The sequence below is a fragment of the Pan troglodytes genome, chromosome 22 (assembly GCF_028858775.2).
Source record: "Pan troglodytes isolate AG18354 chromosome 22, NHGRI_mPanTro3-v2.0_pri, whole genome shotgun sequence".
Classification (NCBI taxonomy): Eukaryota; Metazoa; Chordata; class Mammalia; order Primates; family Hominidae; genus Pan; species Pan troglodytes.
The window spans coordinates 45,275,035-45,297,670 of NC_072420.2; the positions used below are offsets into that span (position 1 = coordinate 45,275,035).

The following is a 22,636-nucleotide window of genomic DNA, read 5'->3' on the forward strand; positions in this document are numbered from 1 at the left end:
AGTAATGTTCCCATTTTCATTTCTGATTTTAATAATTAGAGCCTTCTCTTTTTTCTCAGTCTAGTTAAAGGTTTGTAAATTTTATTGTTGCTTTCAAAAAACTAATTTTAGGCTTCGTTGGTTCCATTGTTTTTCTATTGTCAATTTCTTTATTTGCTCCCTTTATTCTACATATAATCTTTATTTTCTTCCTTCTTCTAGGTTTTGGTTTAGTTTGCTCTTCCTTTTCCTGGTTCCTTAAGGTGTGAAGTTAGATTACTGAATTGAGATCTTTCTTGTTTTTTAATATAAGCATTTATAGCTACAAATTTCCCTCCATAAACTGTTTTGCCGTATCCCATACATTTTGGTTTGTTATATTGTCGCTATCATTTATCCCGTAGTATTTTCTAACTTCTCTTTTGATTTATTCTTCGATCAACTGGTTGTTATAAGTGTGTGTTGTTTAATTGCCACATATTTGTGAATTTTCCAGTTTTCCTTCTGTTATTGATTTCTAATTCCCACTGTGGTCAGAGAAGATACATTATATGATTTCAATAATTTTAAATTTATTGAGACTCGTTTTTTGGACTAACATATGGTCTAATCTGGAGAACTGAGAAGAATTTGTATTCTGCTGTTGTTGGGTTGAATGTTTTATATACGGCCATATTAGATCTAGCTTGTTTATAGTGTTCTTCAAGTTCTCTATTTCGTTATTGATCTTTGATCTAGTTCTATTTAAGAAATTTTTTTAATCAGTGGAAGTGACTTATTGAAGTCTTCAAATATTATTGTTGAACTAGAATTGCCTATTTCTTTCTTCTCTTCTTTCCATTTATACTTGATATATTTTGGGGGTCTGATGTTAGGTACATAAATGTTTATAACTGATGTTAGGTACATGAATGTTTATAACTGATGTTAGGTACACAAATGCTATAAAATGATGGCTTATGCCTGTAATCCCAACTACTCAGGAGATGAGAGGATTGTTTAAGGCCAAGAGTTCGAGACCAGCCTGGGTAACAGAGTAAGACCCTAGTCCCTAAAAAAATATATTTTTTAATTAGCCAAGTATGGTGGTGTGCACCTGTAGTCCCAGCTACCTGGGAAACTGAGGTGGGAGGATCACTTAAGTCCAGGAGTTTGAGGCTGCAATGAGTTATGATTGTGCCACTGCACTCCAGCCTGGGCAACAGGCTGAGCAATACCCTGTCTCTATTTGTTTTAATGGTGCTAGGAAAACTGGATATCTACACACAAAATCATAAAGTTGCACTACATCTCACACCAACAAATTAACTAAAAATGGATCAAAGCCCTACATATATGAGATAAAGCCATAAAATTCTTAGAAGGAAACATAGGAGTAAATATGTATGACGTTATGTTGGGCAATGGTTTTTTAGATATGACACCAGAAGCATAAGCAACAAAGGAAAAATAGATAAATTGGATGTCATCAAAATTAAAAAGTTTTGTGCATCAAAGGACACTATCAAGAGAGTAAAACAACCCACACAAGGGAAGAACATGCTTGTAAATCATAATTCTGATAAGGATCTAACACCCAGAATATATGAAGAACTCTTATAATTCAACAAAAAGTCAACCCAATTTAAAAATAGGCAAAGTCCTTTAATAGACATTTCTCCAAGGAGGATATGCAAATAGATGATACACGCAGGAAAAGAAGCTCAATGTTATTGGTCATTAGGGAAACAGAAATCCACACCACAATGACATGCTGTTGATACTTCATACCCACTAAGATGGCTATAATTTAACACACACATACACCAACAAATAGAAGGTAGCAGATGTTGACAAGGATGAAGAGAAACTGGAATGTTTGTACATTGCTAGTGAGACTATAAAATGGTACAGATGCTGTGAAAAACAGTCTGGCAGGTCCTCAAAATGTAAACATGGAATTCCACACAACTCATCAGTTCCCACTCCTAGGTATATACCCAACAGAATTAAAAAGAGGTGTTCAAACAGAAACATGTACAAGAATGTTTATAGGGCAGGGTGCAGTGGCTCACGCCTGTAATCCCAGCACTTTGGGAGGCCGAGGCGGGAGGATCACTTGAGGTCAGGAGTTCAAGACCAGCCTGGCCAACATGGTGAAACCCCGTCTCTACCAAAAATATAAAAAATTAGCCGGGTGTGGTGGTGCGCGCCTGTAATCCCAGCTACTTGTGAGGCTGAGGCAGGGAAATCACTTGAACCCGGGAGGTGGAGGTTGCAGTGAGCCAAGATGGGGCCCCTGCACTCCAGCCTGGGTGACAGAGGGAGACTCTGTCTCAAAAAAAAAAAAAAGAATGTTTATAGAAGCACTATTCACACTAGCCAAAAGTTGAAAAGAACCCAAAAGTGCATTAGCAGATGAATGGATAAATGAAATGTGGCGTGTCCCTATGATGGAATATGATTCAGCCAAAAAAAAGGAATGGCGTTCTGAAACATACCCCAACACGGGTGTACCTTGAGAACATGCTAAGTGAACAAAGCTAGACACAAAGACCAAATATTCCATGACTGCATCTATATGAAATGTGCAGAACAGGCAAATCCATAGAGACAAGCAGAATAGTAGTGGTTGCCAGGGGCTGGGCGTGGCTGCTTAATAGTATGGGGGTTCCTTCGGGAGCGATGATAGTATTCTGGAACTAGGTAGTGGGGATGGTTGCACAACATTGTGACTGTACTGTCACTGAATTGCACACTTTAAAATGGGTAAAATGGTACATTTTATTTTATGGTTGATCACAATTTAAATAAAATTACACCTGCCAAGGGTTTCTAAGAATGAAGCCCCTCGCTCTGCAATACTGGATATTATCAGCATTTTAAATCTTGTTTGCTCTTACAGGTGGGAGACGTGTTTAAACCTGAGAAACTTTAGTTATTAATGAGATCAACTAGCTGTTCATCTCATTAATGCTTATTGGAAATTTAAAATTTTTAGTCTTCTATTCATTTCTTTTGTATCTTATCCTGTTTTAGTGGTAAGGACTTCAAATTTTTCACATTAATCTTCCACCTGTCATGGAGATTGCAAGTACTTTCTGGCAGTTCATATCTTCATTTGTGTACCCAACGATTCCTTCAGGACTCTGATGGGAACATCGTGGATGCTGAGCTGAGCTGAGGCACGTGGACCGGTCTCCAGCACCCAACCCTGCCGGGTTTCCAGGGAACATACGTTGTATGTGTTCTGGTCAAGGTTTGTGCTTTCGTTCACATCTGACCCTCTAACATTCCACTGGGCATTTTATACTTGGGTCTGCTGGCTGACGGGCTTCCTTTCCCATTGTATTTCCACACTGTCATGGCAGGGGTACAGGTAGGGGGTGCTGGGTGCAGTGACTTTGTCTCTCATCCAGCCCTTCAGTGAGCGTGGCCTGGGACAGTCACTCTGATCCTAGGTGGACAATGATGTCACCTACAGATACTAGAAATTCACATCACATTTCAATTTCTTGGCATGTGGCTTCAGCCAAGGTGCAAACATAGAGTAAGACCAGGCGTCCGGGCAGTGGGGCTGACTGTGGCCCCATCTGACACTTTTCTCATCCAGACCCCAAGTATCCTCCACTCTCCACGCAACCCTCACTCCACACCTGCCTCTCCAAGGTAGAGGCCCCTCCCCACCCTCAGACCCTGACCTGCACCTGCCCCTCTCAGGACACCTGACCAGGGCTCCAGGGGATGGCAGTCCAGACCCAAAGGCCAGTCCCCAAACCTTGTCCTCCTAATGAGCTGACTGTCCAGAGGCCTTGCCAGAACATTCCATCTCCTCAGAGGAGGGGAGGTCCTCCCTGTCCTCCTGCCCTTGGCAGACATCAGGATCTCAGAAGATCCCAGAGCCCGCCAGGAAGCGCTGTCCTCAAGCATCTTTTCCCAACACAGGCACCTCCGTCCTGGCTCTCCCAATCGCAGCCACGCCAGCCCACCCCTTGAGGTCCCTGCAGACAGAGGCTGGGCCTCCCCCAGGCTGAGGGCCCACGCTGGGCACAGTCACGGGACCTGCCAGGTGGAAGTCACCAGGTCAGTCCCAGAGAGGCCACACCTTCCTTCCTGGTGTTCCCGGGGGACAGGCTCAGCCAGGGGCGCCGGTCCTGCCCGGGACCAGCCGAGTGTTAGGAGCAGAGTGAGGACAAGTCATGGCAAAGGAAGCAGAAATAATGAGGGTCCTCCCGGCTCCAAACACCAACATGGAAGAGGAGGGTGTTGCTGAGTCTCCTGCTGGGAAAACACAGGCCCTGGGCATATAAAAGCCCCAGCAGCCGACAGGCTCACACACACACTCACTCACACACTCACTCACACACCTCCCCCAGCTCACCGCCTCCCCACTCCAGCATGGCCGCATCCACCATGTCCATCTGCTCCAGTGCCTGCACTGACTCTTGGCGGGTAGACGACTGCCCAGAGAGCTGCTGCGAGCCCTGCTGCTGCGCCCCCAGCTGCTGTGCCCCAGCCCCCAGCCTGACCCTGGTCTGCACCCCAGTGAGCTGTGTGTCCAGCCCCTGCTGCCAGACGGCCTGTGAGCCCAGCGCCTGCCAATCAGGCTGCACCAGCTCCTGCACACCCCCATGCTACCAGCAGTCTAGCTGCCAGCTGGATTGCTGCACCTCCTCCCCCTGCCAGCAGGCCTGCTGCGTGCCTGTCTGCTGCAAGCCCGTCTGCTGCGTGCCCGTCTGTAACAAGCCTGTGTGCTTCGTGCCTACCTGCTCCGAGTCTTCCCCTTCATGCTGCCAGCAGTCTAGCTGCCAGCCAGCTTGCTGCACCTCCTCCCCATGCCAGCAGGCCTGCTGTGTGCCTGTCTGCTCTAAGTCCGTCTGCTATGTGCCTGTGTGCTCTGGGGCTTCCACTTCATGCTGCCAGCAGTCTAGCTGCCAGCCTGCTTGCTGCACCACCTCCTGCTGCAGACCCTCCTCCTCTGTGTCCCTCCTCTGCCGCCCTGTGTGTAGGTCCACCTGCTGCGTGCCCGTCCCCTCCTGCGGTGCCTCTGCCTCCTCCTGCCAGCCCAGCTGCTGCCGCACGGCCTCCTGTGTTTCCCTCCTCTGCCGCCCCGTGTGCTCCCGCCCTGCCTGCTACAGCCTCTGCTCTGGCCAGAAGTCCAGCTGCTGACAGCCCTGGATGTGATCCGGAGTCCCTTCCCACCAGGGGCTGACCTCCCAGCTGCCCCAGCAAGCTCTGCCCTCTCTGGCTTTGACACCCTCAGAAGGTGGGGCAGGCTCTTTGTCTTGGGGACCAGGATGCTCCCCCTGTCCTTCCCAGATGATGGCTGCCTGTGGGACCCCAGCCACTCCCCCAGACCCACGTTCTGCAGAAGTAACCCCCAGCAGGCCTGGTTCCACCCTGGGCAGCAACCCCTCTAGTTCTAATAAAGCCGCCTCTGTCTCACACCAACCTCTGTCCTGTCTGTGGACCCCCGGGGGGCACAGGGTGAGGTGGGAAGTGATGCCACCCCTGACTGCAGGGAGAGTCCTGACCCCCAGCAGGCCTGGCTCCACCCCTCTGTCTCTATCGACCTTCCATCCCGTCTGTGGACCCCCGAGGGGCATGGGATGAGGCAGGAAGCAATGCCTTCTGGTGCTGGCCTCTGTGAACCCTGAAGGCCAGTCTCCCTCTTAGCCCTGTGGGCCCCCAACCCCAGCACGTGGCCCCCCGGCCCATCTTAGGGAAGCTGCCTCTGGAACCAAGGCCAGGAGTTTTGGGACAAAGTGGACCCTGGCAGCAGCTCTGGTCCCCTGAGCCACATTCACCCTCCCCAGCTCCATGGCGGCCCCCCAGGACTGGGGTAGCCCACCCGGGGCCTGGCTCCACCCAGCAGCTTCACCCCTCCTGTTACCCCTGGGGATACCAGCTATGGACCACAGTGCCCGTCCCTGCAGCTCTCATCTCCTCCACAGTAAGACATGGGGACCACGCCCTCCCCCAGGACTCGAGCCCAGCAGCCCAGTATTCATGGGGTTCTTGAATACCCATTGCTCAGGCATTGCTGGTGAGAGCACAGATGGGCAGGGACCATGGTACCCACTAACCAAGCCTGCGGGCCCCCCTGCCCCATGCGGCCTCGCCTAGAGATTCAGGGTCCTGGCTCCCTTTTGGTCCCGTGGTCCTGGACTCTGACCCCGAGGACCCTGTCCCCACACCCCCAGCCTCCCAGGTCTCTCCCAAATAGCCCTCAGCTCTGCCTGCCACCCTCCATCCCAGATGCCATGTCGGGGAAGTGGCACAAGCTGCTGCACTCTTTCCGCCAGGTCGCTGTGCGCATTTGAGAGTGCAGGTCCAGCTCCAGCAAATGACCCTTGCGTGTCAATGACAGAGGCCGCCAGCCCCAGCACCAGGACCTCCCGGAGTCCCACCCCACAGAGCTCCCTGTGGTCAGCACAGCCACCTCGCTCACTCCCCTCGAGGCAGACCACCCAGGACAACCAGCAGCAGCCATCTCCAGGGCTGGGGGCCAAACTGACACAGCCTTGTCCACCTCCTTGGAAGCAAAGCCAAGTCCCCATGAAAGGACAAATGAGGGCCTCCAGGGACAGAGATGTTTGTCCAAAAACCTGCCCTGGTTTTTGGGGCAGCTGGCAGGGGCCGAGCCTTCATCCTAGGTCTCCGGGGCCATCCTCGGGAGGGGCTCCCCACACATGCGTGTCTGAGCCCCACATCACTGTGCCCACTGATGGCCACAGGGTCAGAACACAGAGCCAGGAGGAGGGCCCGGGGCTGGCTCTCTGACCTCCTCCACATTTGCCATTGTCCCCCACCTTCCCTCGTCCGAGGCACCGAAAGGACCCAGCCTGTCTGGCCATCCCCAGGGAGGACACCTCCTGGTGGGGGGTCTCAGCTCTGACTCCTACTCTGGGTCCTCATTCGATGTGTCTTCTGCCTCATCAGAGCTTCAACCCACAGTGAAAGCACCTTGGAAAACAGTTCCTCAAAATGTCACTCACTGTGTGACCCTGTGACCCTGTCAGTCCAGTTCTAGGCATCTACCCTGGAGGAATGAAACAAACGTCCACACACAGATTTGTGTGCCCATGTACACAGCACCACTGACAGTAGCCAAGAAGTGGAAAGAGCCCAAATGTCCATCAGAGGATGAATGGACAAGCAAAACACAGCCTATCCACACAAGCAAAACACAGTCCATTCCCATGGGAATATTATTCAGCCATGAAAAGGGATCAAATACTGACACAGGCTACAACATGCATGAGCCTTGAAAGCATGGTGCTCAGCGAGAGGCCACATGTGGTGGGATTCTACTTGTATGAAAGACTCAGAACAGGCAAATCCGCAGAGAAAGGAAGTAGATGTGTGTGTGACCAAGGCTGGTGGAGGGGCTCATGAGGAGTGACTGCTTATGGGTGTGGTTTTTGGAGTGGGAATGTTGTAAAATTACATATTGGTGATGGCTGAGAAACACTGGGAATATATTAAAAACCAGTGGATTGTGCACTTACAGTGGGTGAACTTCATGGCTTGTGAACTTTCTCTTGGTCAATGTGTTAAAAACAAATAACAAATAGTCTCAGCCCTCCATTTGGGATGGCCACTGGCCAATGCCTCCACCTCCCCTTCATCCAAATAAAAATGAATGGTGCCAGAGCAGTGATAGAAAATGGAGGCATGCCATCCACAGACCAGGTCAGTAAGGATTTTCTGGGAAAGGCAAGACAAAAAGATCAGGTTCTATTGACTTTAAATCCAACAGAAAGAAAGGCAGAAGGACTCTGAAGACAAATGACTTTTCCCGGAGACCCTAGCAAAGGGACCATACATGAGGATGACTGTGGGCACTCAGTGGTCTTTAACTGATGGGTCCAGTTCTGAAGAAGAGCCATTCCATGCCTGCAACCAGCGGGAGAACCAGGAAGGGTGGGGCTGGCCCAGGAGACTCCCAGCCTAGGTCCCAATCTGGAGAGGAAGAGGCCACGCCCCAGGAAGCTCTGGATGCCAAGATGAACTGGAGCCCCCATGTCCAATCAGCGATGAACAAGGCCCCCTTCATCAGAGCCCCAGCATCAGCTCTGGGTGCAGAATATGTGTATCTATGTGCAGAAAACCTTTCAGCAATGAATGCCAAACAATCTAGACCCTCACTTAAAAATGTGAATGACAACTAAGGGTCCTCAGACGTGTGAAGAAATCACAGCATGACAGAGAAGCAAAGTCTGAACAAGCGATGATGCAGATGTGAGGAAACAAAGAGGCTGTCACTCCATGAAACAAGAACAGGGTGCTACCAAAAAGGAGGAGGAAGAGGAGGAAGGAAAACACCCCAAGTTCCAGGAGACTGAAAGCATGACACTCTCAACACAGATGAAACTCAATGATAGTCTGCATAATAGACCCTGAAAACAGAATTGCTGATACAGTGACCCCAGTTCAGGCAAGGATTGACCCAAACCCAATGCAGAAGGACAGAGATAAAGCCAAGAAGAGCCTGAGATCTGAGTGGGAAGAGCCCAGGAGACCCAGGGTCTGTGATCCTAACCGGGATCGCAGTGGGGAGAAAATCCAAGAATGGAAGAAAATCATCAGACCCATATGAGAATAAAAGTTTTTTGAACTAAAGGAAGATGGGATCAAGGGGATGAACACAGCTGATGACAGTGACGAGGGAGGGGTCTGGTGAAATGAATGAAGTACAAGAAAGAGACAATAGTGCCAGGTTCTAGACAAAGGAAAGACTTCACAAGAAGATCAAAGTTATGCAAATATGAGATGCATTGGTGGCCCAGCCTCTACCAAGGTGGAGGGAAGAAATTCCGCACCTAGACTCTGCTGTGGCAGGCTTCAGCGGGAAGGCTGTTCTTAAACAACAGGGATCCGGAAAGTTTACCACCCACAATGCTTTCTGAAATTTTTACTCAGCAATTTCCAACAAGAAGAAACACGACCCCCTCTTTTCAAACGTCCGCAAAAATCCACAGACACCCATCAAGGAAAATCTAAAGAAAATAAAAATAAAGTCTAATAAAAATAAGCAGACATGAAAGATGGAAAAAGAAGTATGCTCACAGATTCAGAGATTTTCCTTTTTCAGTATAAGAAAATAGTATGGGTATATTTATCCTAAAATTTGGAAATATAAATTAAATGTACTGTGTCCTAAAAAATATAAATTACCTACCCTGAGTAACAAGACAAAAATTTTAATACAATGATATCCAGGAAAATATGGAAATGGTATTGAAAAAGCTCATTCTTCAGAAGGCAGACTCAGATGTTTCAAAGATGTATACCATCAGCCTTCAATACAAAGACTTTTCTGTGATACTTGAAATATTCCAGAGACCAGAAGAAGCCAGAGGTCCTCTGGATTCCTCTAGTAAGACTGGTGGCATCCTGATGCCAAAACCAGGAATAACAGCGAGAGAGATAGGACTGTAGACCAACATCATTTAAAAAAATAATGTAAGAGATTGTATGAACCTACATTAACAGAAAACTAAGCCACTATATATAGCCATTATAGGAAATAGTACGGAAGTTCCTCAAAAAATTAAAAATGGGGCCGGGCACGGTGGCTCACGCCTGTAATCCCAGCACTTTGGGAGGCCGAGGCGGGCAGATCACGAGGTCAGGAGATCGAGACCATCCTGGCTAACACGGTGGAACCCCGTCTCTACTAAAAATACAAAAACTGGCCAGGTGTGGTAGCAGGCGCCTGTAGTACCAGCTACTTGGGAGGCTGGGGCAGGAGAATGGTGTGAACCCGGGAGGCAGAGCTTGCAGTGAGCTGAGATTGCGCCACTGCACTCCAGCCTGGGCAACAGAGCGAGACTCTATCTCAAAAAAAAAAAATTAAAAACTTAAAAATTAAAAATGGAACTATACCATGTAATGAGCAATCCCACTTCTGTGTATTTATACAAGACAAATTAAAGCCAGATCTCAGAGATACCTGCACTGCCATGCTAACTGCAGCACTATTCACAACAGCAAAGATACGGAAGCAACATAAGTGACCATCAACAGATGAGTGGATAAAGAAAATGTGGTGTATATGCACGATGGAATACGATTCAGCCACAGAAAGGAAGGAGATCCTGTCATCTGTGGCAACATGGATGAACCTGCACACACTATGCTAGGTGAAGTGACCCAGGCACAGAAAGACAAATACTGCAGACCTCACTTATTTGTGGAATCTAAAAAAGCCAAGTTCACCAAAGCAGAGAGTAGAATGGGGATTCGAGGGCCAGGGGGTGCAGGGAGTGGGGATGTGTTGATGACAGGATACAGCTTCAGCTGTGCAGGATGAGTCAGTTCTGGAAACCTCATGTGCAGCATGAGGACAGTTGACTGTAACACAGAACGCAACATAGTAACACCGAAATCTGCTAAGAGTCCATCTTAAATGTCTCATCACAAAATAAAGGTAACTACATGGGGTGATGGACATATTAATTAGCTTGACTGTGGTAATCATCACACAATGTGTACATGTATCAAGACGTCATGTTGTATACCTTGAATTTATATAATTCTTGTTTGTCAATTATATCTCAATAAAGCTGGGGAAAAAGGGATAATGAGCTATTATCAAGTAATGTATATCTTAGATCACTCAAGTTACAAAGGGTATCATTAACTATACTCATAAAATAGAAGCAGAAAAGCCACTGGAACTCTCAGTAGATTAATACACACACATTCACACACATACACACACACATACACAAACAAACTCACTCCTTCCTTAAAAGCCTGAGGCAAAATTCATGATAAACTAAAGTAGGAAAACACTGCATGCACGAGACCAAGGCTGTGCGACAAAGCAGCAAACATCGGCTTAGTGCGGAGTTGCGGGAAGCATTTCTGTTAACTTTGGAAAAAAGACCAGAGTGCTGCTGTCATCGCGTCTCCAGCATTGTGCTGGGCAGCTAGCCACGACGAAAGGGAGTCAAATAAAACAAAAGACTATGTTTTGGAAAAGAAGAATCCAAATATGTGTCACTTGCAGAAGACCTGGCCGTGGGCCACCCTGCCCTCCAGACTCACATCCCCTCCCAGCACCTCCCTCTCCCAGCCAGGGCCATTTAATCCCTGCCATTCAACTCACTCAGATCCCCAGAGTGTCTGCTTGATTTAAGAAATGGTTTGATCATTTGATTGTCCACAGAAGCTGCCCTGCTGGCCCCCAGTGGAAAGTTCCATGATCCAAAAAGTCATGTCTCCAGTGAGTCCAGGGCTCTACAGTTGCACCTCATGTTGTGGCTGACATAAAAAGACTGTACTTGCACTGTGTGTGTCTGTAGTACATCCACTAATACAATGTCACCCTAGACTTCCTGGCTTTCCTATCATCTCCCAAAAGCATCACCAAGTCCTTCAGTCCTGGAAAGCGGATTAAGCACACAGATCTCACACACCTGTACTAATAATCACTGAAAGGATATTTAAAGAGTTATAAAAAATGAAATCAAAATTATCTAACAAAAACGGGAGGCTCAGCAGGGTCCTTCATATGTTTGTAGAAAAGAGAAGCAGACAGAAACAGGTTAGGGAGTAAATTGGAGCAGGACCCTAATGCACTGGAATAAAATAGTCTTTTATTCAGAAAACTGAATGAACTGCCACCAATGAGCAGACTATCTGATGTCCAATGAAACAAGAAAAAAACATTTAAAAACTCAAAATAACATCATCAGAGTGAATGGATAACATATTTCATTCATCACAAGATGAAAATAAAAAGTCATAAAAAGAGAGACCAGGAAAGATGAAATTATTATTAAAAATGGAAAAACACTTCGGAGATAAGTCTTTATATTGAAAGGCTCAATAAGTTCTAACCACAGAAAGTAAAATAATGCATTAGCCTAGAAACAAAAGCGTGACACTTTAGAACAATAAAAAGAAACCCAAATGCTCCCAGAGAGTTAAGGAAAGAGAGAGAGAAACTAAAAAATGACAAATGACCAGCATCAGACTGTCATCAGCAACACTGGACATCACAAAAAAATGGTGACATGTGTTCATCATTTTGAGGAAAAGTAATTTAAAACCAGAATTTTATACCCAGCTAAACTATCATTATAAATGTGAGGATAAAGTTGACATATTTTCAGACAAGCAAGGAATCTTAAAATGTATGTCCTAAAATCACCATATATGAAAAAGTACTTGATCTTTCACCAAGGCAAAATGAAAATTGAAATAATCCAGAGTGCAGCTTCAAATAAAACAAAGAGCCTCTGAGGGTGGCACGGAAGAGCTGAAGAGACAAAAATAAAGCTTGGATCCACCAGCTACTGAATCTCTGAGCATTCTCCTTACAAGGTGTGAGGGATCGAAGGGAGGGCCACTTAGCTTTTTTTTTTTTTTTTTGAGAGAGTCTTGCTCTGTCACCTAGGCTGGGGTGCAATGGTGCAGTCTCAGCTCACTGCAACCTCCACCTCCTGGGTTCAAGAATTCTCCTGCCTCAGCCTAAGTAGCTGGGACTACAGGCACATGCCACCATGCCTGGCTAATTTTTTGTATTTTTAGTAGAGACAGGGTTTCACCATGCTGGCCAGGCTGGTCTCAAACTCCTGACCTCGTGATCCACCCACCTCAGACTCCCAAAGTGCTGGGATTAGAGGCATGAGTCACCACGCTCAGCCAGCTTCCTCTTATCTTATCATCTGTGCCGTTTTTATTTCATATGAAGTGTACATTTTTCTCCATGTTTATGTTTTAAGATGCTAAAAGTAATAAAATATATCTAATCAGTCCAGAAACAGGATAGGTGGAAACAGAATTGCTTCCTTTGGAGAAACGTTCATCTCTAAAACCTCAACTCAACAAAAGCTTGCTTGAAATATTTTCCGGCCGGACACGGTGGCTCACGCCTGTAATCCCAGCACTTTGGGAGGCTGAGGCAGGTGGATCATGAGGTCAGGAGTTCAAGACCAGCCTGGCCAAGATGGTGAAACCCCGTCTCTACTAAAAATACAAAAATTACAGCGTGCCTGTAATCCCAGCTACTCGGGAGGCTGAGGTGGGAGAATCGCTTGAACCCAGGGGGCGGAGGTTGCAGTGAGCCGAGATCGCGCCACTGCACTCCAGCCTGGGTGACAGAGCAAGACTCCCTCTCAAAAAAAAAAAAAAAAAAAAGGAAATATTTTCCACCACATTTCTGTGGCCAAAATAAAAACTGATGAAGAAACAGAGCCCTGCGACATACATACCAGTTTAATAAGGGAAAAACAGCATGAATGATGCATCTCCAGCCACCAGCTGTAAACACCAACAAGGAAGAAAAGCTTGTGGAGCCTCCTGTTGGGACAACACACGCCAGGGAGGGATTTAAAAACCCCACAGCCCTGAGCACCTCACTCACTCACTCACTCCCTCCCTCCCTCCCTCACACACTCACTCACTCACTCACTCACTCACACCTCCCCCAGCTCCCAGCTCACCTCTTCCCCACCCCAGCATGGCCACGTCCACCATGTCCGTCTGCTCTGGCGCTTGCTCCGACTCCTGGCGAGTGGACGACTGCCCAGAGAGCTGCTGTGAGCCCCCCTGCTGCACCCCCAGCTGCTGCGCCCCGGCCCCCTGCCTGACCCTGGTCTGCACCCCAGTGAGCTGTGTGTCCAGCCCCTGCTGCCAGGCGGCCTGTGAGCCCAGCGCCTGCCAATCAGGCTGCACCAGCTCCTGCACGCCCTCATGCTGCCAGCAGTCTAGCTGCCAGCCGGCTTGCTGCACCTCCTCCCCCTGCCAGCAGGCCTGCTGTGTGCCTGTCTGCTGCAAGACTGTCTGCTGCAAGCCTGTGTGCTGTGTGCCTGTCTGCTGTGGGGCTGCTTCTTCGTGCTGCCGGCAGTCTAGCTGCCAGCCAGCTTGCTGTGCCTCTTCCTCCTGCCAGCCGGCCTGCTGTGTGCCCGTCTGCTGCAAGCCTGCGTGCTGTGTGTCCACCTGCTCTGAGGATTCCTCTTCATGCTGCCAGCAGTCTAGCTGCCAGCCAGCTTGCTGCACCTCCTCCTCCTACCAGCAGGCCTGCTGCATGCCTGTCTGCTGCAAGACTGTCTACTGCAAGCCCATCTGCTGTGTGCCTGTCTGCTCTAGGGCTTCCTCTTCACGCTGCCAGCAGCCTAGCTGCCAGCCAGCTTGCTGCACCACCTCCTGCTGCAGACCCTCCTCCTCTGTGTCCCTCCTCTGCCACCCCGTGTGCAGGTCCACCTGCTGTGTGCCCGTCTCCTCCTGCTGTGCCCCCACCTCCTCCTGCCAGTCCAGCTGCTGCTGCCCGGCCTCCTGCGTGTCCCTCCTCTGCCGCCCCGCAAGCTCCCGCCTGGCCTGCTACAGCCTCTGCTCAGGCAAGAAGTCCAGCTGCTGAGTGCTCAATCCTTGTCTCCTGCTGACTGTGTCTCTGCTGCCAAGCAGGATTTTCCAGTCTCAGGAGCCCCTGGAGTCCTCAGAATCCACCAGCTCCATCAGTAGCCACAGAGCTGCTGCCTGAAGGGGATTTTGAGTGCGTCACACTTTCCTCCCCACTGTCTGGGAAGAGACAACCCACAAATCCCTCAGCAGGTGGACTGTGGCTCTCTGGAGCCCCCTTCTCCAAATGTGTTGCTTATACCCAATGTGACAAAGAAGAACTGCTCTAATCAATAAATTCTTGAGTCAGGAAATACGGGCTGGTGTGCACTTTCTGCTCTTCCCCTGAGCCCCTCTGCCTACTCCAAATTTGGGGTGTGGGACCCACTGTCTTGTTAAAGGCAGACAGGACAGTGTCTCTCATTCCGAGATCAAACATTTGGAAGACAGCAGGCTTTGAAAGCAAATGTGATCAGCTCCACACCCTTCCTGCAGCCAAAGCCCTGCCCACAGGGGATGAGCCTCCAAGCTGAGCCAGGGAGGGGAGCAGAGCTGAGTGGGCTCGGCCTCTGGTGAGCCTTGGGCCACCCGCCCATGCCTGTCCCCTGCCAGTCCAAGCTAAAGCTGAGTCGGGAAGAAGCAGAAATCCCGTTCAGTTGGGACCTGAGAGCCCCAGGCACCGTGCTGGCCTCGTGGTGTGTGGGCCGTGGAAAAGGTGCCCACACAGAGGGCTGCCCCGAGAGTTTGAGGGCCACTCTGTGTGCTCTGAAGCACTAGCAATTTCATGGGCCCCAAGAGGGGTCCTGGGGTTACTCAGACGTCACTCATCCTACTCAGGGTTTAAGGCCTGGGTGAGGAGACAAAGAGCAAAAAGACACCTTATCGATGAACCCTTAGGACAGTGGGAGAGGATGAGGCTGTAGTCTCAGTGGACCACTAGCACTGGAGAGTGAAGAGGGCACTAGTGAGACCAGTCAGGTCAGCACCTCCTCAGGAGGCTGGGAGGGCCCAGGGAAGAAGCAACAGAACAAAAACCCTAAGAGGACCTTGAACCAGAAAGTAGCTGAATTTAAACCCGCATGGACTCATAAATCTCTCAGTCTTCCAGAGTTTATTCAACCCCTGTGTCCGTTACTTGCTTATTCAAATATTAAGAAAAATACGGCCATCCCCATAAATAAGTGGACAAAGGCCTTCATGGACCTTTCATAGCACAAACAGTTAAAAAAAAGAGGGGGGGGATGTTTCCACCTCACCACTAACCAAAGGAACAGGGGAGCCTAAGGCACAGGGGAGTCGGCACAGGGCGCACCAACATTGCTGAGGCCAAGCCGCTGTGCAGCCAGCGGGCAGACACACCCAGGGCCGCAGCCTCCAGGGCACCAGAGACTTTCAGCCTCCCGATGGCTCCTGAGGGGAAAGCCAGGGACAGCCATGGCCGGGCACAGCTTGTGACACCCGGGCCCCTGTGCTCTCTGTGGCAGCTGACATGCAGGTCTGCTGGTGGCCGTGTGTCCATGCAACTGTCCAAGCCCACGCGGTCAAGCTGCCGTGCCAGATGCAGAGGAGAAACTAGGGCTGCAGTGGCGGGGTCCCCTCCCTTGTGAACGTGCGTGAAGGTGTTGGCAGCACAGCCACAGCTCCGAGTGCTCCGCCCCTCCCAGGTCCCGGGGTGCCCCTCCTGTCTGTGAGGGAGATGCGGGACCCACTGAGTCAGGGGCAGCTGCTGCCTGCAAAGGCATCCCGTGAAACCACAGGAAACCGCAAAGCTCCCTCCACCGCCTGCTGGACAGAGCCGGACGGCCCCTGGGGACCGGGGGAGGGTGTCTGTAAGGCGAGGACATGGCTGGTGCATGCTCGTCAGGGTGTGATCAGAGACCCTCCAGCCTGCAGGCACCCTCGCCCAGTTGTAAGGGTGAGAGCACAGCCCCAGGCGAGGCTGCTGGCCTGGGAGGAGGGATGAGCAGCGGTCTGGGGAGGGGCCCCTCTAGGGAGTCCCCCTGCACCTCACATGCTCGTCAATACAGGGCATCCTGGTAACAGAAGTTTCTAGATATGGGCCTCTCAGCAGGAGGAGTACACTGGCTGGTGCTCCTCTTAGCTGATTTCTTGGTTCCCAAAGGGCTCCCCCGCTACCCACGTGTGCCAACAGCCCCCTTCTACTGAGGACAGCACCCCCTCCAGGCAAATCCCACTCATACCCAGGACGTGCCCACACGCTTTCTCCCGTGTGGCCCACACGCATGCCACAGGGACCAAGCTGGCTCTGTCGGGGCGGCCCTCGGTTTTGGGGGCCAAGCTTCCCATTCTTGGAATTAGTGCAGGCATCCCCCACACAGGCCTCCCTCCTTCTGCAATAGCCTCAATGCCTGGATGGGAGCCAGGCCACCCTCAGGCCCAGCTTCGGGCCTTCCTGTGTGTGCAGTGGGCTTGGGCTGTGTCCTGAAGAGGCCCAGCCACGCGGATTCTCAGTGGACTCTTCCTTCCCAAGGAACCACGATGAAAGACGCCACAGCCCACTGACGCACAGAGGAACCCAGGCTGCTCTCGTGGCTTTGCACCGACCTCTTTCCTGGGCTGAACAGTGTCCCCTTAAAAAAAGACATGTTGGTCCAGACGTGGCGCATGCCTGTAATCTCAGCACCGTGGGAGGCCGAGGAGGGAGGACCACTCGAGCCCGGGAGTTCAAGAGCAGCCCAGGCAACACAGTGAGACCCCATCTCCACAGAAAATACAGTACAATTTAGCTGAACATGGTGGTGTGCACCTATAGCCCCAGCTACTTTGGTGGGAAGACGGCTTGAGCCTGGGAGGTCAAGGCTGCAGTGAGCCGTGATCGCGCCACTGCACTCCAGCCTGGGTGACCAGGCAAGACCCTCTCCAAACAAAAAAAGAAAGAAAAGGTATATGTTGGATGCTGGTCCCTCATACTGTAAACATGACCTTACGTGGAAACAGGACCTTTGCAGATGTAGTCAAGTTGAAGTGAAGTCGTTAGTGGGGGACCCTGAGCCAACACCACTTCTGTTTTTATAAAAAGGCAAAATTTGCACACGAACGGGCACCTGGAGAACGCCATGTGACGACGGCGGCAGAAACTGGGGCCACGTGACGACGGCGGCAGAGATTGGGGCCACGTGATGACGGAGGCAGGGATTGGGCAATGCCCCTGCAAGCCAAGGACACCAAAGAAGGCAACAGGCCCAGAAAACAGGACAGAGTTGTCCCCCAGATGGGGACAGACTCTCCTTCACCACCACGGAAGGAACCAGCCCCACTGACGCCTTCACCTCGGACTGCAGTCCTCCAGAACCGTGAGATGTGAGCTTCTGCCGTGTCACATAGCTGGCGTGGGACTCTGTCACAGCAGCCCCCGGATGTCAACGCGCCCTCCAGCTCCAGCCCCCAGTGAGGGTGGAGCGTCCAGGGAAATGGGGCTAAGGGCTGGGAAAGGAGTTCTGAGGGAAGTGCCTGGGGCCTGTGACCTCCTACAGGCCAAGGGACAGGCCACAGAGATCCCCAGAGGTGGACGGAGTCCTCTGAAGAGGGGACAACCATGGCTCGGGTCTGACACACCCAAGAAGTCTGAGGCCGGAATCTGCAGATGCTCCGGGGGAGGACAGGGTGACACTCCCTGATGGTCCCCCAGGTCCAGGTGGAGCCCCACCAGGGAGGGGGCACCAGGGGTGGACTCAGGGTCTGCAAGAGAACCTGGGGAGAGGACAGGTCTTGGCAGAAGGAAGCTGTTGGCACCAGCTAGAGTAGAGCCTCTCCCAGGCTGGGGGAGCCACAGGGAAAAAGCTCCCACAATGGACAGGCCACGAGCGAGAGAGTGAGGCCGAAGCCCTGGCAAGCAGAGAGAGTGACAGCCCAGTCACCACAGGTCTCCAGAGAGGAGACTTGTCTCTCCTCCCCTTTTCTTCTCCTTGCCTCCCCCACACACCCCCAGACAGCTCACTGCTGTGGCTGGCAAGACCACGCAGTGTGTAGAGAAACACCAGGCTGTGAGACAGAGAAGTTGGATGTGTGTCCTGTGGCCACAAACTTAGTAGCTTCGAACAACACGAATGGATCATCTCATAGCAGTGGAGGTCCGAAGTCTGCTGTGGGTCTCACAGGGCTAAAATCAAGGCATGGGCAGGGCGGGTTCCTTCGGGAGGCTGCAGGAGAGAATCTTTCCTCATCTCTTTCAGCTTCTGGACATGGCTCGAGCCCTTGGTTCAGGGCTAGCAGCAGGCATCTCACTCACACCTGCCATGACCTTCTCCTCTGGCCAAATGTCCTCCTCCCTCCTTCTGATAAGGACCCTGTGGAGACACTGGGCCCACCTGGATAATCCAGGGTACTCTCCCATTAGCCACACCTTATGGTCCACACATATTCAGTTCCCTTAATTAGCCACACGTGTGAAGTCCCTGCTGCCACAAAAGGTGACACTCATAGGTTCTGAGAATCAGGATGTGGACATCATTGGCGACCATACTCAGCTGGCCACAGAAGTTCACCTCTATGGACTAAGGGGAAAAAAAATCAAGCTTTTAAAAAATGAAAGTTAGTTTGCTTCAGAAGTCTTACTGAGGACTATAGACCGAGGCCTATATAGCCCAGGAGCAGTTTAGGCCTCAGTAAGACTTCTGAATAAAACTTTCATTCTTTTTTTTTTTTTGAAATGGAGTCTCACTGTGTCGCCCAGGCTGGAGTGCAGTGGCGTGATCTCGGCTCACTGCAAGGTCCGCCTCCCGTATTCACACAATTCTCCTGCCTCAGCCTCCCAAATAGCTGGGAGTACAGATGCCCGCCACCTCTCCCGGCTAATTTTTTGTATTTTTAGTAGAGACGGGGTTTCACTGTGTTAGCCAGGATGGTCTCGATCTCCTGACCTCGTGATCCGCCCGCCTCGGCCTCCCAGAGTGCTGGGATTACAGGCGTGAGCCACTGCACCGGGCCCCATTCTCTAAAAGTTTAATTTTTTTCCTTAGATGAAAATCACAGTGACCCAGATAGGACTCAGAGTGGACTGCTCAGGGATGTCTGGAACACTGCAGGGACCCAGCAACCCGGTACCAGCACAGGCCACTTGAGCCCCCACGGCTTCTCCATGGTTACAGGTGACTGAGTGACTCTCTCCTGAGTCTCTGACCTCCCACTTGGTTGAGAGTCCTGAGTTTTATTCAGTTAGTTCATTTTACTTCTTGCTGAAGGGGTACATTCTTCTGTGAGACTTTTTATGTCTTACGAAGGGGGAATTCTCCTCGTTGAAAGATACTAGGTAGGAATGGCTTCATGTGTAACCCATACAGAGTCTATACTTGCAAGTATCTTTCTAGAAGTAAGGGGTTAGCTAAAGGAGATTGAACACTGAAATGGCCAAAACTGGGATTCTCAAACATTAAGGCGTGCCAGGTTTTCTGGGACTCCAGTTGACTACATATCATGGCCCATTCTTGTACACATTTTTAAATAGTTAAATTATATCAAGGAAAAGTCAGAACTCAGAATCATCAACCTGCAAATATAGGGTTAAAATGTAGAGTCTTCTGGCGGGGTGTGGTGGCTCACACCTGTAATCCCAGCACTTTGGGAGGCCAAGGCGGGTGGATCACAAGGTCAGGAGATCAAAACCATCCTGGCTAACACGGTGAAACCCCGTCTCTACTAAAAATACAAAAAAAAATAACCAAGCGTGGTGGCGGGCACCTGTAGTCCCAGATACTCGGGAGGCTGAGGCAGAAGAATGGCGTGAACTTGGGAGGTGGAGCTTGCAGTGAGCTGAGATCATGCGGCTGCACTCCAGCCTGGTGACAGAGCGAGACTCCATCTAAAAAAAAAAAAAAAAGATAAATGATGCTAGTCCTTGCCTTTTCCTGCACAAGATAATGTCTTATAGGGCGAGTGATGACGCCTCTGCGGTCCATAACCAGATGTGCTCCTGCCCCCAAACCCGGATGTGATTCTGCTTTGATGCAGCTTCTGAGCCAGTTTCATGTGATCTGCAGGTGCTGACCTCCCACCACCTGCGTATGAACTGTGAGCTGAAACCCGGGGCGGAGCCTCTGACAGGGCTGCCCCCGGGCTGGTGTGAGCTGAAACACGGAGCCGGAATCTCTGACAGGGCTGCCCCCAGGGGGTGTGAGCCAAAACCTGGGGCCGGAGTCTCTGACAGAGCTGCCCCCGGCTAGAAACCTCACTCTTCTATAGTCCTCGGTAAAACTTCTGAGTAAAGCTCACTTTAATTCCTTAAAAGCTTTTTTTATCAACACCACAAACCTCTTTCCCATCCAGTTGGATGAAGGAGTAGCTATAGATTTAAATTCAGTTTAAAGTTTTAATTTCTTGACAAGAGTGGGTTGCACATACCAGCTAATAAGCAGATGGCCCGTTTTACCTAAAATGGATCAAACTACAAAATTAGTGATTTGTCCTCAATCTCACCCAGAAGAGAGTAAGAACTGACCTCATAAATTTAAGGAACAAAGTGGGACAAAGGGAGCCTGATGTGACTGGGGTTGGGGGTTCCCATCAGGCCAAGCTCAGGAGCACGGCCCACTAGCCCGAGAGGGTGCTGTTGAGAGGCCGCTCACCAGGCCTAACATTCATCTGGTACCTGCCCCTTCTCTGCAGGGAAGGAGCTTTCCAGAATCCTGGGGAAGGTACCTTCTGAGGAAGGAGTGTGGGAAAGACACTGAGGAGAAGCCATCACACAGACTCAGGTGAGCACTCAGCGTCTGGTATTTATGATATTTTCAAGAGACCCAACATCAGACAGTGCAGAGGGCCCTGTGGATGACCCAGGCTGTGAACCCAGGAGAAACTGTGTAGAAAGGCGCATGGCCTCACCGGCTGGGATCTAGTGACGGTGCTGCAAAGGAGGCAGGTAGTCTGGTCAGGTGACGAAAGTTTGCTGCGGGAGGATGTGGGGACTGCCTGGCAGGAGTTCAGAGAGCCTGCTGGCTTCTGACCTCGCACCTACAAGGGTCATGGGAAGCCACCTGCTCAGCAGCCGGTGGGGGTGCTCCAGGTGACAGGTCTATAGACCAGGGTGGGGCAGAAGGGCTGGCAGCACCCGGAGGTTGGGCAGAAGGAAGCCACACACAAAACAGGCTTGCAGCTCACACGCACACAGCAGGCCACCTGGCAGGGGCTGGGCGCACAGCAGGCTGGCTGGCAGCAGGTGGATACCCCACACAGGGGCCGGCACAGCAGAGCCACACAGGGGGCTGAGCAGCAGCAGGAGGTCCCATAGCCCTCGGGTGGGTAGCAGGTGCTGGGGACACAGCACGGGGAGCCAGGGCAGGCCATTGGGCAGCCCAAAGAGTGGCTGGTGTGGCACATGATGGAGTGTGGACAGGTGGGGGGCGCAGAGGACAGGGCTGGTCTGGAGCCTGCTTCTTTAGGTGGCCTTTATACCCAGGCTACCGGCATCCTGGCAACAAGCCCCCTGGCATCTTCCTCATGGGTGGTTTTTCCTCCTCTGCCCTGTCTGGTTGATCTTTCTGTGTTTTTCTGTTGAGGTTACTCAGTTCAGGAAACTCTTTCAGCTGGGGGTGCCCTATCATTCAGCAGACCGTGTGTTTCCTGGAAACAGAGCAGGGGTAGCTGGTGAAGGGCTGTCAGTGAGGCCAGGGGTCCACCTCATGGATGTTCAAGGTCCCCCTGTTGTAAATGCCATCTGGAGCTCACACAAGCACAGTCACACTCACTGCACCAGGGGCCCCGTTTTGACTGAGAAGCTCAGTCATCATCAGGGTCTTCCCAAGTAATGAGAGCCAAGCTACTGGGCTCCATATTGTGGAATAATAATGATGATTATTGAGGTAACAGTAATGCACAGAGGTCTAGCACTGTGCCAGGCTGTGATTATCTCATTCATCTTTGCCAGCATTCGGGGTGGCCGATACCTCATTTTACAGATGTGCAATTTGTAAGTCATAGAGGGTTTGCACAATGGGTGCGTGTCTGCACCACTGCAGAGATGCAGGGATCTGGACTGCTTAGTTTCACTCTGGGATCCATGGTCATTACCACTGTGCCAAATTATACTGGCGGTAGAGGGTTCAATAAGTGACTCATCCTGAAGTCCTGAACCAGCTGGGACAGAGAAGATGGATGAAAACATCAGCCACGTTGGCGTCTGCAGAGCATGGCTCAGGCGTGTGACCACAGTGGGCTTCCTGACACCACACCTCAGAAGTGCCCACTTCCCACGAGCAGCACTAATGGCCACAGGCCACCTCCTCTGCAGACGGAGCCCAGGAGGACCCATCACGGAGTGGGGCCTGAGCTACTCATGTCTGGTTCCTCTCCCTTGCTGTGGGTCTGATCA

General features: G+C 50.9%; 2 protein-coding genes across 5 annotated transcripts in view; one reads left to right on the plus strand and one right to left on the minus strand.

Annotated features, from left to right (window-relative positions):
• KRTAP10-11 (keratin associated protein 10-11) overlaps positions 1-14,332 on the plus strand; it is a 48,806-nt gene extending 34,474 nt beyond the window's left edge. The window contains exons 2-4 of one of the 4 annotated variants that reach the window (XM_054675189.2): positions 3,104-3,217; positions 3,904-4,893; positions 13,583-14,332. In XM_054675189.2, coding sequence (XP_054531164.1) covers positions 4,357-4,893; positions 13,583-14,332 — 1,287 coding nt within the window. In that variant the 5' untranslated portion in view covers positions 3,104-3,217; positions 3,904-4,356. Of the gene's footprint in view, positions 1-3,103; positions 3,218-3,903; positions 5,404-13,435 lie in introns of those variants that run through there. The other 3 variants (XM_009441423.2, XM_009441417.2, XM_024352463.3) reach the window with 3 other exon arrangements.
• A 6,713-nt stretch (positions 14,333-21,045) lies between these two features.
• Positions 21,046-22,016, minus strand: KRTAP12-4 (keratin associated protein 12-4). The gene has a single exon (XM_016938654.2). The coding sequence runs from the start codon at positions 21,643-21,645 to the stop codon at positions 21,307-21,309; it is 339 nt and encodes a 112-aa protein (XP_016794143.1). The 5' UTR covers positions 21,646-22,016; the 3' UTR covers positions 21,046-21,306.
• Positions 22,017-22,636: the final 620 nt, after the last annotated feature.